We start from the raw sequence: 23,750 nt of genomic DNA, 5'->3' as shown, positions 1-23,750 counted from the left end.
ATACGCGCCAGTAGTGCCATCAGCAGTGACTTTGCACGGACTTTTCGAACGACCCTCGTAGAATGGTTAAAGATTTTTATGAATATTCAAATAAACTGGTTCTTTTTATGCGTCATGAATCCCAATTATTTGCTAATGATTCTAGAGAAAATTTGTGAAAACATAAAAAAACCATTTACCTATTTTATAAATGGTTAAATGATAGACATGATTCCATTTCAAATGTAAAACAAAAATGGTTTTCCAAAAATTATTTAAAATAGAAAATGCAAAGTGCTATTTCCATTTTAAATATATATTTAAAATAAAACTATTTTAATACATAATATCATATAGCTTAAAGTATATAAAATTAAAAAATTGTAATACGAAGGGCTACGAGCCAAACAAATTCAAATTTAATATAATAACTAACAGATAATATAAAAATAAATAGTGTATAATAGTGAATATAAATAACAGACGTTTCAATCTCATTGATTGGAAATTATTTTAAATATTACCTGGCTCTGAAAATAAATACGGCTACTAAACAACTTTATGAAAAGTTGATAACATTAACATATTTTACAGTCGTATTTAGTTTTTTAGTGTCGAGCAGTGTAACACTACATCACAGTTGGAATATTTTGTATAAGACATAATGTTACACTGTGTATGTTGTTGGAAAACACCCAGATTTACTACTTACATAATGTTATCAATTTGAATAGAAAATTTAATTGTAATGTCCAGATAGTTTCGTTGGTACCAATATTATCTCCTCCACTTTTTACAAAAATGTCATTCAATCCAAATTTTTTCCCCGTAATAATTGAAGATAGTTTATAAGTATAAAAATGAGTGCATAAAAATGATTTTTAAAAAAATGGACTGTCTCTTTTTTTGGAAGTTAATTTCTATTTTGAATAAAATTCTGAAAGATTTATATCGCATTGTAAAATTATATAAAATCTTAAAATTCTAATTGTAAAAAAAATTATGACTCAAACAATAACGAGCATCATAAAATTAATCTTGCAGTACCAAATGGGTTTTACAATTTTAAACTACAGAATTCTTTTTAAAATTGCTTAAATAACACAGTATTATAATATAATATTCTATTATTTTGTTCTGAGATATACTTGTGCTACGCTATAATGTAATTAAAAATTCTCACACGATCAAACATACGTTATACGTTAGATTAATTGTAAAATAACTTTACCGTTATTTCACAATTAATACAACATCTACACGTAACTACGATATTAATCTTACGTATAATTATCTACAATTACCTTTTGCGTGAAATGTTTAAATTACAATCCAGTTTGCATTTATAATCAAATACATCCATAACTAACTTAATACAGATGCAACTTAGTACAACTATTACATGCAATTGCTCTTTAATGTGTTTATAACTTGATATGAGCATAATATAACGTACATGTATGTGATTGCATCTTTACCAATTATACGTGATTATGATTGAAACGTATCTCTTTTTATGAAGGTATATAAATGGAAAAAAAAGATTATTCGGACAAACAAATAAATCGATTGAACAAAATGGTGAACATATCTCTGACTTTCTGTTATCATTCGACAAAATCATATTTTAAATATTAATTTAACTACACTGTTAGAAATGTACTACGAGCTTCCTTGACATGTAAATGAAGCTCGTTATGAATGGAATTAAAAGTAATGAATGATTTAACTAAAAATTAAGTTACAGCAGTTACTTAAATATAATCAATATGTACACTAAATTTCATAAATTTTCATGAAAAATACATTAAATTTTAGATACATGTACACAAATTATACTTTTTAACTATAAATACATTACATTTAATGTAATGTCTTGAAATTAAGTTCAAATTGTGTAACTTAAAAGTTAATGAAATTTAAGAATATTTCTAACATTGATTAAATACAGTTTAGATAAATTAGAAATATAGATAATTATGCAGTACAGCAGAACCAACTCCAATGACCTTAACCCATATATTGTCAAGGTCATGACCTTGAGTGACCTTCAACGTTTCAGCCGTTGCTCGTTATTCGTTAAAAATTAATCAACAAAAAAAGTTCAAAAAATAACGTCTTATTATCACATACACAATGTTAAAAATTATCCTATATTCTCCCCTACTTACGTAGTTTTTCACGCAAAGTGAGGTCCACCCTACCTCCTTACCTGTATAGGGATATTCGACTTTCCACACGAAGTAAGATTTATTCGCACGAAACATTATGCTCTTAGGCAAGGGGATGGAGGGATGGATCTAATTTCGCGTGGAAAATACGTTCCAAGGCAGAGGGAATGGAGTGGATCTCGTTTTGAATAAAAAATCGTTACAAAATCAGAAATTTTCTGCTTTAAAAACGAATTCTCTGCATTAAAAATAAAAATTATGTAAGAAAATGTTTTTAAAGAAAATTTTTGTTTTTAAAACAAAAAATTTATTTTAACACAAAATTTTTGTTTTATATAACAGAACTGTTAATGACATTTTAATAAGCGACAGCTAAATCTGGTGGAAATCACTCCTTCAAAATCATGACCTTGATAACATACATCGTATATCAAGGTCAAGGTCATCGGGACTGATTCCGTTGTACTCAAGGTTATACCGCATAATTACCGAAATCTAATTTTAGGATAGCTATTTTTGGTCATTTTTAAAAATCTACTCATTCTTTTCGTTTGTGAAATTTTATTTAGATTATTTATTTAGATTATCATTTCCTTGGCACTAAAGTTAAAGCAAGGGCGGATCCAGACACTTGTCAAGGGGAGGGGGGGATTTATATATTTTTGAGTTGATTTTTAGATTGCGGGTTTCTGAAATATTATACGCCAATTGTAATGAACGAGTAACAAAGAAAAAGAGAAAATTTAATTATTTTACATCATTTTCGTATCTTTCCGTCCTTATTACTTATTATTAAATTTGTGCGCTGCAAGCGAAATTTTTTTTTAACTCGAAAAGATAGATTATTTGAATTAATCATTAATATTACATTGAAAAAATATATAAATATTAAATTCATAAAACATTCTATTTAAAATTATATCAGCAAAAAAAATAATAAATAGGCATAACATTTTACAATAAAATATTTAAGTTACATTTTCTATTTCTGGTAAACTTATTCAGCACTGTTTCTTTAACAATTTCTATGTCAATCAAATATTTAAATGAATATATAAGCTAACGCTGGTTTTTATTGCGAATATTTAGTATTGTTTATTTATAACATAATATAATAAGATCTAAATGTTTCGATCATTATTAGGTCACCGTCAATAATTTTTTTAGTGTTTCATCAAGAAGAAATTCAAAAAATCTTGCCTTGGTTTTGTCTTGAATCAAGACAAGACTAAAACAAGAAATTGGAAATTGATTTCAAGACAAGACAAGAAATTGTTATCAAGAACAAGATTTCTTGACAATAAGTTAAGAAATTTCTTGAAATTTCTTGAATTTCCATGACAGCTTGTATTTTTAATATTTTATTATTTTTATATTTTATTATTTTATTTCTGATTTGAAAAGTTTTGAATAAATTAAGTTTTAACATTTTCAATTGTATTTATTACAATTGAACTTTTAACAGGTACTTATAACAGGTTATATAATATAAAAATGTATATTCATACATTTTCATTAAATAGCAAAATAGCATATGAGCAGAGTGTAAATCGATTATGAAAAAGTGAAGTCCCTGATCTAACCAAATTAAATTATACTCATCGATACGTTCTTGTTGTACCAGATATTAACTTTTACATTTATGTAAAGAAATATATATAAAATCAATATTGCGATATTACTGGCAAAAGTATATTATGTATAAACATTTACTTCTAACTAACAGTATCAATTATTATAAATCAGGAATACTTAAAGTATATAGTAATTATAATAATAATTATATCTAATAATCTTAGGAATCTAATAATCTGAAATAGTTACATTTGGTAGTAACCTCATGATATTAAAAATGATAATTTGAGAAATATTTTTAATCTTTATTAATAAAATTTGTACATAATAGACATTATAGGCACACTTTTAAACCATGAATTTAAACATAATAAACTACGAGAGGACTCGATATTTAATTTGTACTTATGTTTTTTATTATCTTTTACGATGCGACGTAGTCAAAGAGTCACAAAGGCTCTGCTTAAAAAAATCAAGAAATTTCAAAAAATTCAAGATTCTTGAATTTAAGACAAGAAATACAATGATAAGAAATGATCAAAATAAGAAAAACAAAATTTCTTATCTTGAAAATCAAGACAAGACAAGAAATTTTAAGACGTCTCTTTAAGACATCTTGTCTTGATGAAACACTATAATTTTTTTAAATACAATGTTTATCTGATTCATTATTGACTTTCTTGTCATTCTTCTGTCTTATAAATAATTTTTCTAAATCTTTAACTACATTTACATTTAAAAAATTATAGCAAGTATGAATTATAATTGCAAATAACAATTGCAAATATAATTAATTAAGATTTCTTGGTTTGATACATGCCGCTTATCTTTGCATATGTATGTTCCACTGACAGTATATTATTCAGTTTCATTTATAGGTAGCTTAATTTTATCATAAAACGATTGGTGTTATGCATTAGTATTTTATTTATATTAAAACAACCGTAGTCATTCTTTACATCTTTACATGCAAGTCATCATTTCTGTAATATCACATAATATAATGTTACAGAAATAATGACAAAATCAAGCTACCTATAAATGAAGTTGAATAATATACTGTCAGTGGAGCATACATGTGTGAAGATAAGCGACAAATAAACCAAGAAATCTTAATTAATTATATTCGCATATGTTATTCGCAATTATAATTCACACTTGCTATAATTTTTTAAATGTAAATGTAGTTTAAGATTTAGGAAAATCATTTATAAAACAGAAGAATCACAAGAAAGTTAATGACGAATTAGATAAACGTTGTATCTAAAAAAAAACTATTGAAGATGACCTAATAATAGTCGAAACGTTTAGATCTTATTATAATATATTATGTTATGAATAAACAATATTAAATATTCGCAATAAAAACCGCGTTATAAACAGCGCAATATAAATAGCGTTGACTTATATGCTCATTTAAATATTGGATTGATTTATTCTAGAAGCCATTACTTTATTGTATAATTTCTATGTCTTTATGTTTCAAACTTTCAAATGCTAAAGGGTTGAAAAACTTCGTTCAGTAGAAACCACACATCGACAGACACAGTAATATTTTATGTAGATTTGCAATTAGTGACTTTCACATAACGCTGCATACGATATTAATGAAGCAGTAAGCCGCAAGAACCTGTAGGAGTTTCTTAAATTAAAAAATATAAATTTTTGAAATTTTTGAATCAAAATTTCATTACAAAATATTTTAAAAAAAGAGACTCCAAGGGAAGGGCTATGGCCCCCATGCTTCTCCCCTTCCCCCCCGCCCACCGTAGATTCGTCAGTGAGTTAAAGTTTGTCCATAATACTGACAAGTCTTCGAAATAAATTGCTACAGCTTTAATCATGTATGGAGAATTTGTACGGTGGTTAAAGAACGTCACTATCTCATTCTCCGCTTCTATTCTACTGTTCACCTCGCCTTTGCATCTTTTTCTCCGTTCTCCACGCCCGCGCCGTCGATAAGTCTTTGCGAGTTGAATATTTGCTAGTGACACTGATAAACGCACGTGTGTAAGTCGTCACGAGTACACATTGATGATTGTAAGAGGCGTTCCATGATTCTTCGAATCGTTATCGTAATCATCGAAACTCGTAACGGAATTCTTTTGAAAATTCCATAACTCTATCCTTGAATGTCAGGATCATTTCAACCTTAATCATATCAAGTTCTACACTTCGATAGAGTTGGTTACACTTTTTCAAAATCAAAAAAAGAAATTGTGAAAGTTTTGGAGATTGACAATGTATTTTGAAACGAGATAAAAATGACAAAAGTAAGCAGATTCAATAAGTGTTAATAATCAATAAAATTATAAATTTTCTGCGATTTTGCTTCTTTATAATTTTCACCTCATTTCAAGATAATTTACTTCCTGGAGGATACATAATTCTAGAGTTATTGAAGCTTTGAAATTTCAAAATTTCTCTTTAAGATTTTAAATTAGAATATAAAATAAATGAAATAATAAATATAAGTACTAAATAATATTTATGAACTAAAATTTCTTTAAGAAATCTTTTATATAACCCTTTTATTCTTTTAGTATTATATATTTTCTTCCAATCAAAATTCCGTTAAAATTTAAAATCAATACTTATAAGATTTTATTTATCAATTTTTTTAGAAATATTATCTATTTTGATTTTTCAAATATTTTTTCAACGTCAAGTCTGCGTGGCGTTTATAAGTTATAATAACCTATTATTAAAAAACGAGTTAAGGATTTCTCAAGTTCCCTCCACGTAGATCCAACATTATCGTCATTCCCCCGACCCATCGTGTGAAAAGCGCATATCAAATCCGCATCCACCGACGATACTCTCATACACGCATGAACACGCCTCCACGCGCGCCACGCACACGTGCGCATGGGGAACGCAGCTGCTACAAAAATACGTAGTTTTACTCGTCAGGGGGGGGGGGCTATCTCGCTTCAAGCATCTTCAAAGGAAGCCGCCTTAACGTTATTACGATAATAAAACTGAGCGAGCAAGAGTGAACCCTCGGCTATAAATACCTCTTTCCTTTCCTTATGTCGTATATGTACATATGTATGTAAATGAATGTGTATATAAATACTCTGTGTGTGTGTGTGTGTGTTTTGTATGTAGTAGCATGTACAATCGCGAGTGCAGTATTGTGCATAGATGATTTTAAAATTAGCTAGATAAAGATATAAAATGGAAATTAATTTGGAAATTTATTCTAGATAATTCTAGATATTCTAGATGATTTTAATTTAATTAATCTAGACGATCTAGATAAATTTATCTGAATATTTATCTTTCCAGAGAATTTTATTTTAATTTTTATCTTTGAGATTACTTACAATTTTAAAAAAAAATTACAATAAAAAATTGCAATAAAAAGTTATGAAAAATATACAGTAGAACCCGGATTATTTAACATTATTTTTTTCATCTCCCGAATTCCCTATCCGACCTCATTATCGAGTTTTCCATTATAATGGTAATGAATGCTCAAAATTATCACATAATACATAATGCTATCACGAGAATTCAATAAAGGTTAGATAATCTAGAAGATAAAAAAAAATGATAATCCGGGTTCTACTGTATTCACACTTTTATTCATAGGTCTTTATTGCGTAAAAACAACAATTTTTGAAAAATCGAACAAACAATTCGTCGAGGTACATATAAATTTGTTGCCTAGAACTAAAAAGACGCTCCACTGGTGCTGATGACAACAAAAATGTGTTACACTTAAAAAAGAAAACACTTTTTTTACATTTGAAGATACCTCCATAAGAATGGAGGTATCTTCGCTTTTTCTCTTTTCAACACTCGAATATACAGGGTGTAATTAAAAAAACATGTATGGAGCATTTCATGAAATATAGAACAAGAATTCAAGTTGAAAAGTCCTGAGTCATTTTTTGATCTGAACTTTATGTCTGTTATTAAACGGTGTTAAAGTTAGCGAATCAGCGTCCGTCTATAGAGGGAAAGCAGGAACAAGAAGTAACAAGGAGTGAAACTGACGAATACGCGGCGGGAGAAAAACGACAATGAGGAGCAAAGTGATTATCATCATCAATCCCTCTCTCTTTCTTCTATAGAGACGGGCGCTGATTCGAGAACTTTAATACTGTATAGTAATGAACATAGAACTCAAATCAAAAAATGACGAAGAACTTTTAGACTTGGATTCTTTCTGTATCTCATGCTCCATGTATAAAAGCTTTCTTAGTTACATCTTGTACATTCATCTCATTTTAAGTGCAAAAATTTTGGGGGATTTCAAGAAACGCGAATAAACTTATCTTCCATGTAAAATGTGTAATTAAACGCCACTCGACCTTACGTAGAAAAGAATGCTCTCTATTTTTAGATCTGTGCATTCTCTGTGATTACCATCACTTAGGATACGATCCACTTGGTATTATAAATATTTGAAAGTGTTTGATTGATCAATCGGGAAAAAGAATTTTACTAATTGACCAATCAAAAAATGTTCCGAAAAATTTGTAGCATCAAATAGACCGTATCTAGTTTTAGGGTAATAAAACATCATTAATTAATCAGTGAATCTCTGATGAAGAAAATAATATCAACTTTGAATGTCCATGTTCAAGAATTGAGACATTCTCATAACTCGCTCCAGTATGTTATAGAATTCACTGGCTAAGGCAAATGCTTAAATTAGAGTTAAGTAACCTTGTTTCGTAACCTAATTCGTCAACTATAAAGACCGCCATATTTCTGGCTGTACAGCCAACGCATGCGCAAAAAAAAACATCGGAAAGAACAAAAGTTATACGGTTCGGAGGGAAACATAAAAAGGTACTATTGATTTAAACTTGGGTGGCGTCATCAAGGTCAGGTCATATCGTTTTTTTTTAAATGAAAACCCCTATTTTTTTATTGTATATTCTTGCATTATCTTATAAGCTCTTCAAAACACTATAATAAAATATTTTTTGCATTAAATACTTTTCGAGTTATGAGGTTTGGAAGTTACAGTACCGCCGATGTTACCCAAAGTGTCCGATCAAATCTCTTGAATATTGTTCAAAATTATACTTTAAATAACATTTGTTAACATCAATACACATTTTTGTAACAAAAATGAAAAATAAGAGGAACAATCTTCAATAATAGCCTTGATCTGGACAAATATTATTCAGAACATGATCCTAAATAACATTTAAGAGGAAAATTAGAATTGGGTTAATTATTTGGGTAAAAATTTACCCACAGAAATCAAGGTTAATATAAATAAATACTACTATCATATTATTTTTGGCTCGCAAGAGAATTAGAACAAATTGATTGAAAATAAATTAATTTAAAGTTAATTTACGAAAACTATATTGAATGTTGTAATGATTACATGTAAATAGGTTCCATTTTTGTCACTAATTGATAGCGACATTCCGCGAAAGTGGAATCTAACCGGAAATCAATACTGAACTGATATGTCGAGAAATCCAGTAATCCGCGACCACAGACGAGAAAACGGCTTCTAATTATGTCTCCTATGGAGAGAAGCATGTATCGGATGTATCCTGTTCGGAGAAAAAGGGACCGGTATTCTCCCCTTATCCTTCCCCCTTCTCGTTCTCTCCCTCCCATAACGTTGCGGTTCAGCGACTTTGATTCGCCTTATCGCTGCTAATGAGAGCCGGACGTACGTTCTTTGATCTTCGATCGCTTATTAACGCTCGTTGCCATGAAAATCTTTCTCCCTTTTTGTACCTGCTTCCCACCCGAGAGCTATTAAGACCCAACATATTTAACGTATTACTTTTTATTTTAATGTGACTGTAATAAACATCGCAAATATTTATACATTATCTTACAATATCTTAAACATTTAATAAATAATTGCAAATTATATGGATTTTATTTTTAAGAAAATTGCACCGAGAAATTAATATGTAATACATAGTTTCAGCCAAGAAATTATTTATAATAAAATGTAAATAGTTATTATTTTATGTTATACAAGATATATTATTTAAAATACATATTAATTTTTCAATTCTCCAGAGTGTATAATATAAACTGAGAGTTAATATAAACCGTTAGCTTATTAATGTAAATCTCCTTAAAAAAAAAAGATTTTAATTTATAATACATTATAATATAAAAAAATCTCGTTTTTTCGGATTAGAAAGTACATTTTTTTAGCATTTATGATTTATGATAAATATTTTCTAATTTTCTCGACATAAAGTATAAGCGAGAAAATAGTTTGGCATTTTTTAAATCACAGTTACCCCTCGTTCTGCCTGCCGTTGATCTTCGTTACCCATGAAATTCGGCATCGCTGTCATGTTATAACGCAATCCTCGGCAGAAGGATACGTTCAATCGCTCGCATTTGGCGCCGGTTCCGGGATGCGCGTGGTTGATGCCCCAACCTCGGACCAACGCTGCCGAAAGAATAAGCACCACAATACGTAGCACCATTTTCAATGTCAATAACATTCACATTTTGTTCTGCATATAATAAATAGTGATAATACGTATATAATTCATGTATACACTCGCGCTGACAAGGTCACGTGATCGGGACACGCGGTACTCCATTAAACACATCCGTGTCGATAGTCGACGGTCGACTACAGTTGACTAACATCAGCTCGAGATGCAACGCTAAGTTTACGCTGGTCATGCAATGTGCAGACGTTCGGATAATTCCGTGACCGTTCGGCACTCTCCTCCCCACCTTCCACTTTTTACTGCCACGGCCGCCGTCACGGCGGGCCCTATTATCTCGACTCGACCGCCGATGCGCCAAGGATTATGGGACCGATCCCGCAAGGGCTGCAGACATAATAATTAGGAACAAAGAGAGCGCTGAACGTAAAGCTGTGTCGCCGATGAATTTCTGTCATTTTTCCAGAAGAGCAGGATATTTTTTTTCTGTGAGATACATTAATTTAACATACATAAATTCGATAGCACGTTTAAAGATAAATATAAAACTAATGTTAATGGTTTTTTATAAATTTATCCTTTCAATAAGATTTTCAAATTTCGCAGAAATATGTAATAAATTTTTAAGATGTCTGAAAAGAACAGTAAATTCAATTTCTTTGTGTGTATGTGTGTTTAAAGAAAAAAAAAATCGTTTATAAGAAAATATGTATAATTTTGGATGCAAATTTATTTCTTAAATATAATGGTTTTATAATGATAGAATTTTGAAATTTGTAATGCTATAACACACATTTCGCGCAAAAATTCTGGTGAAAAATGTAAAAATAGTCATAAGGAGAGAGAAAGAGAGAGAAGGAGGGAAAGAGAAGGTAGTTCAAGAGATAAAATTTTCAAATTTGCAAAATCACTATAATTTACAAAAATTATGAAAAATCTGAACATTCCTGACCGGATTAAATAGAACGTTTTCTATAAAAATGCTAGGAAGTGGATCCAAGAAATATTGCCGATCCAACGGCAAAAACAGATCGGTTCTGATATTTTATTCGGAGAAAAGCGGACGATGAATTCAAAACGGCGAGCCGAGTCGTTATGGTCTACCATTATGCGTGTTAACACAATTTCGGGTTTTCCACAGTCGGTCCCTTTGGACCTTTTTGGGTCCAGCTAACGCGGTCTGTTACGCCCATCGAAGAACGACCTTGGTTTACTTCGGCACAGACTGTGAAGCATAGAATAAAGAAATCTACAATGAGACAGACTAGGCCTTCGGCTTTCTTTGATGAAGCCTGCTTCTCTCGCCGCTTTCTTTTCCTTTCAAACGCGAAAATGCTAATTGTACGTATTTTATACGTGGTGTACGACTTTTTTCTTAATGAGTTCTCAATATCCGTTGCCCTTTTTCGATTCTTAATCTTATCGAAGGACATATAATTTTTACAATTACAATTAATAATTGTTACAGACGCGTTTACACAAACCAAATTCGAATTTATTATTTACTACGAATATACTTTTATTAGCCCGATATAAGATCCAAAAGCATACAGGAGTGCGTTTACCAGCGCATTTGCTGGTGAAGCCCGATGGAACAGGGACTAACGGAGATGAAAGAATGGAGGGGGGTTAAGGCGGCGGCGAACCATCAAAGAGGATTGTAATTAGTCGCGCATATGCCGCGCATCAGACGGAGCATCAAACACGGGAATCTCTGTTTTTTGCTTGCTATTTCTATCTCGAATACCATCTTCTGCAATGTACAACTTGAGAATGCGCAAAATTCACCTAATTGAGATTTGTTTCTGCGAAAAGTTAGAACACTTACAAAACAAAACAATATTTTAAAAACTTTATTATATTATACTTGTGAATGTATTTTATCAAATATTTTTATTCATTTTATGCATTTTGTGCACATAAAAACATTTATAAAAAATTCTAGATTCTTGCATTATATTTCTAAATTTACATGACATTGTAGATTTGAAAAAGAGATTTGTATCATATAGAAGAAACTTACAAAGATAAAAAATGTGCCAAATACATAAAAAAATATTAAAAATTTATATATTATTCTCTTATAAAATCTTGAAGAGTTTAACATTACAAACGCATGCAAGATCTTTAACATAATTGCATCAAATCTCTTTTTGAAAAAAGTAATATAGTTGTTGCTAAAAAGTTGTGCATGTCCATAAAAAATGATTCCGTCTCTTACATACATCAAATTTCTTCATATATTAATTGTAAACCTCGTAATTTATTAATTAAAACTTGTTTACGTTTTTTTCCCAGTGAGAAATGACAATGAAATCGATGTCGATTCTATTATCTCTTTCATTATTTCTCACTGGGTTGTTATCTCAACTATCTTGGTATTACACAAAAGTTACAAATTCTGTGCAAAAACTATGACTGTCCTTTAAAACAATAACAATTACTACTCACATATATCGTCAATGATTTTTTTTCCATTTTCATAAGATTTTATATGCTACAAGAATGTAAAACTTAACAATCATTACAAAAAATATATTACCTCGAATTCGACTTCTGGAGGTAATATTTTTCAATACATTTGTTTACAGATTTCCAGCATATCTCTTTAATGGGATGTCTAATTGAGTAAATTATTGAATTACTTGTTAATTTAATTTGTGATATTACTGCAGTAGTTCAGTTGCGTTTCTAAGTCGAAAAACCAATTTAGCGCGCAGTTTAAATGACTACATACATATGTAGTATATAAATTCACATGGATATTATTTAAGCTTTTAACCTGGGAGTGGTTGCGTTATGGTTATTTTGCCGTATCTTCTGTTTTCTATTTATATCTTTCAATTTATTGACACTATTATATTTTTACTTTTACGTAAATGTTTATTAATGTTTTTTCGTATAGTATGCGAAAATAGATGACGTAAACATACTTATATTTACATAAAATTTGATATGTTTGTAACGGTCGGTTTAAAAGACCGTAGCGTGCGCACTTACGTTAGTCTTTTTTTTTCTTTTTTTATTGACTCTCGTAGCCAGCCCGACTATAAATTAATTCGAAAATGCAGATAACAAATCAAAAAAGGGAAACAATCACGAAAAAGGGCAGCTTGATAAAAGTTAGAGATGACGCAACACCCAAGCCGAGACGAAATAGTCCACAATAATTCCGGCAATAGTACGTAAATTTACTTATGTTAATGTAATTAGTGTTTGTAGTCTTATTTTCTTATTAATTATTACTTATAATAATTATAATCATATATGTATTCTAATTATAACACATATATGTGTTCTAGTTATAACACGTATATGTACGAAAATATATTTCAATCAAAATAACCAGGACGCGTCTACTCACGTTAGTTTCTAGACGCGCCTACTCCTGGGTAAGCATCTAAGATCCAGCTTTGTTATAGGCTTTAAGGGGATCTTCTACATTAGAGAGTAAAAAAATTCGATTTTTTCTTTCATAAATCAATAGTATCTCTTCGAGAATGGAATATGTCCCTAACATTTTAGAGCAAAATTCGAATATTTGATATAAATTCGGCGCTTGCATATACAGGCTGTATATATAGGGTATATACATCGAAAACTTTAAACGCGTTTTTCTCGAAATCGTTTTTTGCATTTTTTTCAATTTTGTGTACACGATTGACAAAAAAGTATTTGTCCCATCGATTTCTTTTAGGATTCATTCTTTAGCTAATAGTCAACCATTCTATGTAAACCTAAAAAATTTAATAAAAATCAACCTTAATAATTTTTTTGCATAAACAAACGGCTACTATTTAGTAAAAATTTGTTTATTATTTTTTTCTTTTTTTCTTCAAAGTCGTATAAAATTGTAATTTATATAGATTTTAAAAATTTGTTAGGTTTACGTAGGATGATATTCTACAAATTAAAAATCTTTTTTGATTTTTTGGTTCAGGCAAGAATTATAGTCGCTAGGACATATACAAAATTGTTACGTCGTGGCGAACCGCCAAACAAAATGTTCATGTTTTTATTATTTAGAATACTTTTTTTCACATAAAAATTTGTATGTACTCTACAATAATTATATTAAAACATGCAAAAAGTTTGAAATTGATAAATGTTAATCTTCCTTATGAAAAAAATTACAAAAGATCACCTTGTTTTCGGCTTCCTATAATGTAGGAGACCCTCTCTTAATTTAGTGTAAAGCAGATTTTTTATCTACAATACAATTAGTTTAATTTCAATAACGTAAGAACACGTAAGAATTTCAAATATTGTTAAGGCAATACATATTTTTTGTTGTATCCAAGAAAATTTGTTTGGTTTATCAATTTATGAGACATCACTTGCTTGGTTAAATCGTGTACTCGTGCGCGTTAGATGTTTCAACGCGCGTTGAAGTCACGTAAGGGATGGAATGCATATGATGATGTTGAGGGGGGGGGGGGGAGAAGAGGGGGGGGGGCGGAATTGCATCGGCAGGCCAGCAGATACGTAAATGGCGCGAGAAAGTCTCTCATTACTCGGTAATAACCTGTAATAACGTAGATTTAATGCATGGCTTCAAATACAGGCTACAGATAATCGTTCACCGCCTTCGGCAGTTTTAATGAATTGCCCCCTTCCACTCTCCCATCTTCTTTCTTCGCCCTCTGCACTGTTCCATTTCAGTTTCGATACCTTTTTCAATGATGGGAAACAAATATTATTGAATTATTATTCAATATCGGCTTAAATAATATATCAATTAATTAAAGAAAGGAGGCATTAAAGCCTACACAGATTCTTAGTGTAACAAGCAATAAAACTGTTTTATATAAAACTGTTGCTTGATAACATAATATATTGTATAAATGAACAATCGTAAATATTTCGACTTTATACATATTAGGTCATCATGAATATGTACAATACATACAATCGAATTTGGATTTTTTTAACTGATAAATTCCTATAACTCATTCTCCAACAATCCAAAACTACAATACATACATATGCCATAAAAAATTGAAGTTGAATTTGTAAAATCTTTTTGTAAAATCTTTTGTTGTCCAACGATTTTTCTTGTATAGAATAATGAACATCTAACTGACAAAAAGATATTTCTAATTTACAATCTCTTTAATTACTTTGTCGTAACTTAAAATGTATTGGATTCATAAATCCTACCTACAATCAATAGTAACATAGCTAGAGTAGTTAATAATAATTAAAAATATTGATAATATATTGAATTTGTGTCAATTTAAAATTAAAATTGAAAATTGAAAGAAGAAAGATAGAATTTGATGCCATAAATAAATATAACATTTTAATTTTAATGACAAAAGTATTAAGTATCTGTACTGTCGTCAATTGTCCCAGAGCACAAAGTTGTCTAAAAAATGACTAAAAGATGACTAAATTGTTATAAAGATATCTTTTAGTAAAAAAATATTGTGGACGAAAAGATGATTAAAAGACGACAGATGTCGCACTACTAGTCATAATCTTATAGTCTTATCTATATAATTAAAGGCTTCTTTGGATATTTTTTGGTCGTCTTTAATACTTCTTTTAGTTTTTATATTTTGATACAATATAAGGTTTAATAATATCGAATTTCTAAATTAATTTTTACATAAAACGAAATAAAATTGCATTACTGACAATATACATCCCATTTTCTGTAATATTTGTCGTCCTATGTGCAGAAGTCATCATCTATCATCATAGTCCCCTTTGAGGACTCGATTACAAAAAAATATTTTATTACTGTTTATTAAAACACAAATAAAATTTCTCATAATGTTGCATCTTTTATTCTGTCCTGTATGATTTTCAAACACGGGAAACTGAACTTCATCGTGTCCATCTGGTGGCGATCTCGTGTACTGTTCGTGAATGAGTGATAAAAAGTATCAAAATAACGAAAAGAAATCTTTTTCATGTTGTCTTTTCGGCAATACAAAAAGATATTTTTTAGTCGATCTTTTGCTTTACGAAAATGACAACCATAGAAAGATGACGAAAAGATGTCTTTTTTTTAAGTTGTCTTTTCGACAGAACTAAAATATGTCTTATAGACATCTTTTGGTTTTACTGAAAAGACAATCTAAAAATAATCTTTTCATCATCTTTTCGCTTTGTCGGAAAGATAACTTAAAAATAAAGACCTCTTTTCGTTATCTTTTAGTATTTTGTGCTATCTAGGTGTACTGGTTATCAATTGCTCTCAAGTCTGTTGCGCAAAAGTGTTATTTCTTAATGGAAAAATCAAATTGCCTTTATTATTAATATTTACTGACAACATTAGTATTTTTAAGAATTATTTAAGAAAAATAAGTTTGATTAATTTTACTGAACAACAAATCTCAAATTGAAAAGATAAATTAGAGAATCCTGATGAAAATAAAAATCCGAGCGTAAATCAGATGTAATGGAAGAGTAACGAAAAAGAAGCGTAAACGAAACTTCGAGAAAGTGAAAGTTGAAACAATGAAATGTAAAAGAAACATTTACGCGAGAATTTTTCCTTAGAATTTTTCCTTTACTCTGAAAATATGATAGTCGTGGAACAACATTGGTATTTCTAAGAATTTTAATGTAAATCTCTCTCTCATTCATTAATAAAACTACAATAAAGTATAAAATAAGTTTAATTAATTTTACTGAAGTGCATGATAAAAATCTTTAAAATATTAATAAATAGTACCCAGCTCAACAATTAAACCATTATAAACGGGCTATAATTAGATGTGACAAAGCAAAATTTATTATTTTACAATATAATTTTCCACCGATACGTTTCGACTATTTTTACCCCACCTTCTTCCCCCCCCCCTCTCCTGCTTCAGGGATGCACGACTTTGACGCGAGTTTCATCCTACTTTCCCCTGCTTCAGGGATGCATGACTTCCACGCGAATGGATCATCCCACGCAGCACTTTATCCTGAGGCTATTCCAAATTATTCCATATTGACAAAGCGATCCCACGGAAATCCAAAGAAAATATTGTAAAATATCGTAAAATGTTGTAAGATATTTTATAATTATCTTAAGATATCTTGGGATATCGCGATCTTGTGATATTCGTGAATAGTCTCAATTATCCAATGGATATCCAGGGGATGTACAAGTGTGCGCGCGTATGTGAGATCTCACGTCTTAGACGACATCTGTAAGATATCCAAGAAATTCTAAATAAGATATTACAAATAGATACATATGCATATGTATGTATGTGGTTATTATCTAAAATAAAAGAGAAATGTTTTAGGATACCGTATTATGGAAATAAGAAATATATATGTTATTTCCCATTATTATATAGTGAAATAAAAGGTTAATTTGAAATAATATGTTACATCTTTATAATTTATATATTTTTAGGCGTTCGGTAACATTTCCCGAGTATCTCCGTGTATCGTTTTGTTCTTGTTGTTTACCCAATGTTAAACAAGGATAAGATGATATACGGAGGCACTTGGATAATTTTTTCAAATACAATCTTAGTATAATATTTAATATATTGAAAATCTTTGTAAGCTTTATATGAAATATATCTTAATTGGTACACAGTACATCGTATCATGTCATGATCGAGTTTGCTGGCATATTGCTAATAGTGTACTGCCAGAGCTGGTGCTATTAGCATTTTGCTATCTGGATACATATTGATAAATATTGCCAAATTTCACGTAAATTTCACAAATTTTCACTTTCCTAAATTGCAAAATAATTAAAGCTACAAATTGTTAACTAAACTAAAAGATGTTTAGATAAAGGTTTAAAATATTTTTGGAAAATCTATGGAAGTATAGTAAATATTAATGGGAATATTATATATATGGTATATATATATTCGGTTTTATAATGTCTTTCATCATTGTTTGATATCATGCCTGTGATGCACACGTAGTACATCGAGCATACGGGATCTATAATTTTAACACTGGTTTCGAACGGTAGTTTTTGAGAGGTTTTCTTGGCAATAGATACTCTTGGTGGTTTGTCAGACCATCAAAGAGGAGCTACCATACAAATGCATGAAAAATTCTTTGAATCTGCCCGGGATTTCTGGCATAGCAGTCTCGTGCGCTACTACGCCACGCTCGTGCTCAATGGGAATATTATGATATAGTAAAAAAAGCGATTTGTTATAAATGAATGTATATATAAAAAAATATATGTATAGGAAATATTGTAAATACATGGACTTGTTACCAGAAAGTAAGCAATACTTTTATATCAAGCCCATTATTTATAATAAATGGCTTTTTTCATTGCATTATAACGTTGATATATTAATATTATAATATTTAATTATACTTAAATTATACTTAATTATACTTTAATTATACTTAATATTTATTATACTTTTGGATATTTTCCAGAAATGTGTCAAATTTGGATCTGAAGAATTTTTAGTGTAGTTTATTTTCAATTTAGAAAAACTGCAAAAATTTAATTATTACATTACTTATTACATTACTTATTATTATTTTCATTAATCACTATTTATTTAATTAATAAATTCTAAAGTTTGAGTATTAGTTATTAAAATGATACTTCTGCAACTTTATTTTAATTACAGAAAATTATATTACGGAAAATTCATTTGGAAGGTTATATAGCTCATTACATATAATTCATAGCCAAAATTTCTATCCTTTTAAGTAAATTAATTATAATTATTGATAAGTATGAGAACATTAATATCTTGACATTTGTTATATTATTATTTATTACGTTTGAATTTTGTATTGTATGGATCGTAGCAGCATAAAATAAGATGATGATGCACGCAATACCTTAAATTAAATTAGACAAAATTTTATATTTTTTAATCAAAAAATTATATGTAGGAGAGACTGTGGACAGTTGTAACGGAGGTTAGTTGTAATAATGCATATATCTTTTAAATGATAAGAGATAAAATGATCATATGAACAACAAAAATAGTCAGCATTGAGGCCTCATGACATCGCGCGTGCGCCACATGTAAAAGAAGTTATATGTAGGGTGCTCAGATAAACCATGTAAGTAGAACGATGTTATACTTTTTTGTTTTAAATTTTCAAATAAAATACTTTTTATCATGTTTTTATTTTATTAATTCTAAAATACGTTTTCTCAAATTATGTGCATGTCTTTTTTTGATATTTTTAACTAATTTTAAATATATTTATATACATTTTTACAACATTGGTTTGGAGTTAATATTACCGCATCGCCAGGATACATTGTAATACCATTATAATAATTAATGGTAAATGTTAAGAGTCCGCTCACTTCAAATTTTAATAAAAATACACTGAATGATCAATGCGTTTTCGCGTAAAAATAAAAACTTGACAAGAAAAAAGTGTCACTCTATTTCGTGAACCAAAATATTTTAAGTTGACAACTATTCAGGTTAGGAAATCTGTCACAACCATGAAATACTGCGATGCAAGCAAGCGCTGAGGTCACATTTTCATGCTCTATGGCCGCGAATACGTTGTATTTCTTATTATCTTATTGTAATAGATATTATTCACTGCTTTACAAACATAAATTCACTGTTTTACAAAAAATTATCTGTTCTGAAACACAAATTTACTGTTTTAAAAACACAAATTCACTGCTTTGAAACAAATTCTCTACTCTAAAAAAACAAATTCATTGCTTTTTAATAGTAAATTTACTGATTTAAAAATAAAAATATAAAAAGATAATTTCTGTTTTAGAGCAAATAATTTATTTTTAATTTAAAATTTGTGTTTTTTTTACTTGAATTTGTATTTTTAGAGCAGTGAATTTGTTTTAGAACGGATAATTTGTTTATAAAGCAGCGAATTTTTGTTTTAGAGCAGATAATTTGTTTTTACAGCATGTTACAACTTTCCCTAGCTCTGTTTCATTTTGCCCCAAATCAGAACAAGATGTATTAATTCGGATTTTGATATTCTATTCAACACAACAGCCTAAAATTACACATTTTTCCAAATAGTACCATAAAGCTAAATAGTTGTTGTGTCATGTGCATTTGAAAGAAATAAACATATATGTCATGTCATAAATAAAGAAATATATGTATTTCTAAAATAAAGAAATATGTATATTTCTAAAAATTACAACTGTTCCCCAGTTTCCCCTATTATAACTAAGCTATAGTTTTACTTACTGCATTGAAATTTACATATGATAGGTTAACAAAATTACCCGCGGTTATTTTCAATGATTTTCTGCTTTTCATGATGATCATAATGAAAAGCTTTCTTTGCGCTATTGGCATTTTGTACCATTCCGCATTGTATCTGTAAATTTATTACTTTTAGTATCTACTTATCTTTAGTATCTACTTAGCTATCTATTTATCTTTTTTATTCTTTTTTTGTAAAGAAAACATTATACCTTTTACATTATTTTGCGAAACTTGTCAATTTTATTATTTCTTATTTTATTCACTTGAGCATATATGATTTTAGTAAGTGCATTTCTGATAGTATGTGTAAAACGTACGCGGATTCATACACCTTTTCGCTGGAATCTATTATTTTCTGACCTTGCCAATTTTCAAAGAATGTGTTGAGTAAGAGTGCGCTTAGATAACTAGTGTGTTTCAACAAGTGATTGACATCTTCCGTACTCGTTATTACCTAAAGAAGCGTACATGAAATTAATTAATTAACGTAATTAAAATCAACGTATAATTATCAAATAAATATATACATATATAATTACCTGAAATCCTAAAATACTCAGAACCGATATATTAGCTCCAACGTGTATGAAGAGCGGTATTCTATGTATTGACTCAATAGCAAGGGAAAATCTATCATAGTACGTATAAAAGCATAAATTATTATATGCTTTAGAATGACATGTAATGATGAAAACATGTACTAACTGTATCGCCTCCATGTGCCTTCGAATACTGTACACAATATTCGAGTAAAGTTTATTCCTCGCAGGCATCTGCAAATCATCGCCTTCGCATTCAAATGCGTTTTCCAAACGATATCTGCAAGATCACTGTTATTCACAGATATTACTTAAAAGCAATTTTGAGTCAATGATCTAAAACTCACCTCAAAGCTACAAATAAACCGCAGCAATGTTGGATGAGCGTCATATATAAGACGTCGAATGTAAGCATCAAGATTGTGTAAGATATAACGCATGTGGTAACGTGTACAAAAATTGGAATGTAATATTTTTTTGGATCAATCATGTAATTGACGTGGTACGGTAATCCTACTTGTTTATGTGCATTACTTGACGGATCCTCGTCCTCGCTGGATTCCATGTAGAGTAGTTTACTTAATAATGTTGTAAATAGAAAAACAATAGTATGACTGAGTAAGACACCTAATAATTAAAAAAAATGTCACACGTTTTCAGGTTTTCTTATAATTTATGATTTTATCAATGTGATAAGAAGAGATATGCGCGATGTCAAGGTAACATGTAAAATGTTAAAAAGATTAAAATTTGATAAGAATTATAGAAAATATTTTAGTAAATATGCCGAATAGGGAAGACAACCTCGATGATCTTGACTTTGACATATGTTGTCAAGATCATGTCCCTGAGTACCTTCAACAAGTTTTAGCTAATTATTCGTTAACAAGTAATTAACAAAAAAAACTACTGTTATATAAAACAAAAATTGATTGCTTTAAAAATAAAAAGTAAATAAACAAAATAAAGGACTCTTTCAAAACATAATAACAAAACTCAATCTCGGGCGAAGTAAGAGTCAAACATATTTCTTAAATTTTCATAAAAATATATATTATATTAATAGCGATGAAGAATTGTTACATCACGTAAAAAATTGGACTATAAACTAGTAAATGAGTACGCTGTTACAAGTTTCGGCTTCCGGTTTGAGCCTTCTTCAGACATTAGTATAACGAACAAGTAATAGAATCAAATCAATCGTCGCAAATGATCGTATGTTCCGAATGTTATCGATTCGGGTGAGTCTTGGTCTCCACCATAATTCCCGCATGATTGAATTGTCGTGAAGTATTACAATTATTTCGATGAAAGTCTAGTTAATAAAAGGATAAAATTAAAAAACAACAAACACCACTAACATAAGGCTACATTTAAATGCAATAATAAAATGCTGAAGATATAATATAACCAAAAGATAATAATCCCAATTCTTTCATAAACTCACCAGAATCCATGTGTAAGAACTTAAACATAAATGTCCAATACGAACTAAAAACTTATGAAATACAGTAAGAAGCACCGATATGTAAGAACGACATTACGTATCTATTTTTATATACGTTCAGTAGTGCGGATCAACACAGACTGAGAGAGGAGACGGATAAATCATGGACTGTATTAATGAACATTGGATTTATGTTTCCGGAGACTGCCCACTCTCTAGAGAGGAGTTTGTGGGGGCAATAAGGTTTATTCTTGATTCCACATTTTTTTCGTTTAACAACAATTTTTATAAACAAAGTTACGGCACTCCCATGGGGTCCCTCTTATCACCTGTAATAGCGGACTTGGTGATGAGGAGACTTGAGACGGTGGCCTTGATGTCGTTGAACTTGGATGTGACATTTTATTTTAGATATGTGGATGATATTTGCACTGCGGTTGAGCCATCAAAAATTGACTCAATAGTAAAACAATTCAACTCTTTCCATCCACGATTACAATTCACTTCAGAATTTGGGGGTGATGAAATTAGTTTCCTGGATGTTACTATATCTATCATTGGAAACGGGTTTGGAGTTGATTGGTACCGTAAGCCGATCTTTTCAGGGAGGTTTTTGAATTTCTATTCTAACCACCCCATTGCACAGAAAAGAGGGACGATTTTTTCGCTGGTTGACAGAACAATTTTACTTTCAGACGTTCAATTTCACACACAGAATTTGACACTTACCATTAACATTTTATTAGACAATGACTACCCATTATCCCTTATATTTGACACAATCAACCTACGAATAAAAAATTTGAATAGAAATAGACACATAACACAGAACAGTTTGAATGACAAGGTCGAAGCGAGGGAATCGGTGTCGTGGCTTACGGTTCCGTTCATCCCTCTCCATACAGAAAAGTTCAATCGGTTCAACAAAAACGACATCAGGGTTTCTTTCCGTAGTCCGAACAAACTCAAAAAATACATCAAAGTACACAAAGATGTGTATCCACATACATCGAAGAACAACGTGGTTTACAAAATTTCATGCAGAGATTGTGACGCTTCGTACGTGGGACAGACAGGTAGAAAATTAAAGACAAGGATTGCTGAACATCGTAATCACATTAGATACAACACGTCGGCCCGATCTGTCATAACGGAGCATAGGAGACAACTAGACCATGAATTTAAATGGGATGAGGTCGAAATCTTAGACGAAGAGCCTTGCTATCGGAGATGTTTGATTTCCGAGATGATTAATATCAAGAAACAAAAGAATGGTCTCAATTTACAGACTGATACCGATGGCCTTCACAAAGCTTATATTCTCATCATAAATAGAGTTTGACTTTCGGTTAAGAATAATCCGTCTCCTCTCTCAGTCTGTGTTGATCCACACTACTGAACGTAGATAAAAATAGGCACGTAATGTCGTTCTTACATATCGGTGCTTCTTACTGTATTTCATAAGTTTTTAG

The 23,750-nt window shown here is 30.0% G+C and overlaps 2 protein-coding genes across 2 annotated transcripts in view; both read right to left on the bottom strand.

The window, feature by feature from the left end:
- Window positions 1-10,300, bottom strand: part of LOC108756394 (frizzled-9-like) — a 27,712-nt gene extending 17,412 nt beyond the window's left edge. Inside the window, exon 1 of the mRNA XM_018500154.1 lies at window positions 9,971-10,300. Within this exon, the coding sequence (XP_018355656.1) occupies window positions 9,971-10,180 (210 nt within the window). The 5' untranslated portion in view covers window positions 10,181-10,300. The remainder of the gene's footprint in view (window positions 1-9,970) is intronic.
- Window positions 10,301-20,305: 10,005 nt separating this feature from the next.
- LOC108755680 lies at window positions 20,306-21,396 on the bottom strand. The gene is made up of 5 exons (XM_018498834.1): window positions 21,179-21,396; window positions 20,998-21,111; window positions 20,832-20,922; window positions 20,624-20,746; window positions 20,306-20,404 (listed from the first exon to the last, which is right to left on the bottom strand). The coding sequence occupies exons 1-5, from the start codon at window positions 21,394-21,396 to the stop codon at window positions 20,306-20,308; spliced, it is 645 nt and encodes a 214-aa protein (XP_018354336.1).
- Between the last annotated feature and the right edge of the window lie 2,354 nt (window positions 21,397-23,750).

The sequence above is a fragment of the Trachymyrmex septentrionalis genome, unplaced genomic scaffold (genome assembly GCF_001594115.1).
Source record: "Trachymyrmex septentrionalis isolate Tsep2-gDNA-1 unplaced genomic scaffold, Tsep1.0 scaffold126, whole genome shotgun sequence".
Taxonomy (NCBI): Eukaryota; Metazoa; Arthropoda; class Insecta; order Hymenoptera; family Formicidae; genus Trachymyrmex; species Trachymyrmex septentrionalis.
The sequence above is the reverse complement of the archived record's forward strand: the minus strand, read 5'-3'. Positions and strand labels throughout refer to the sequence as shown.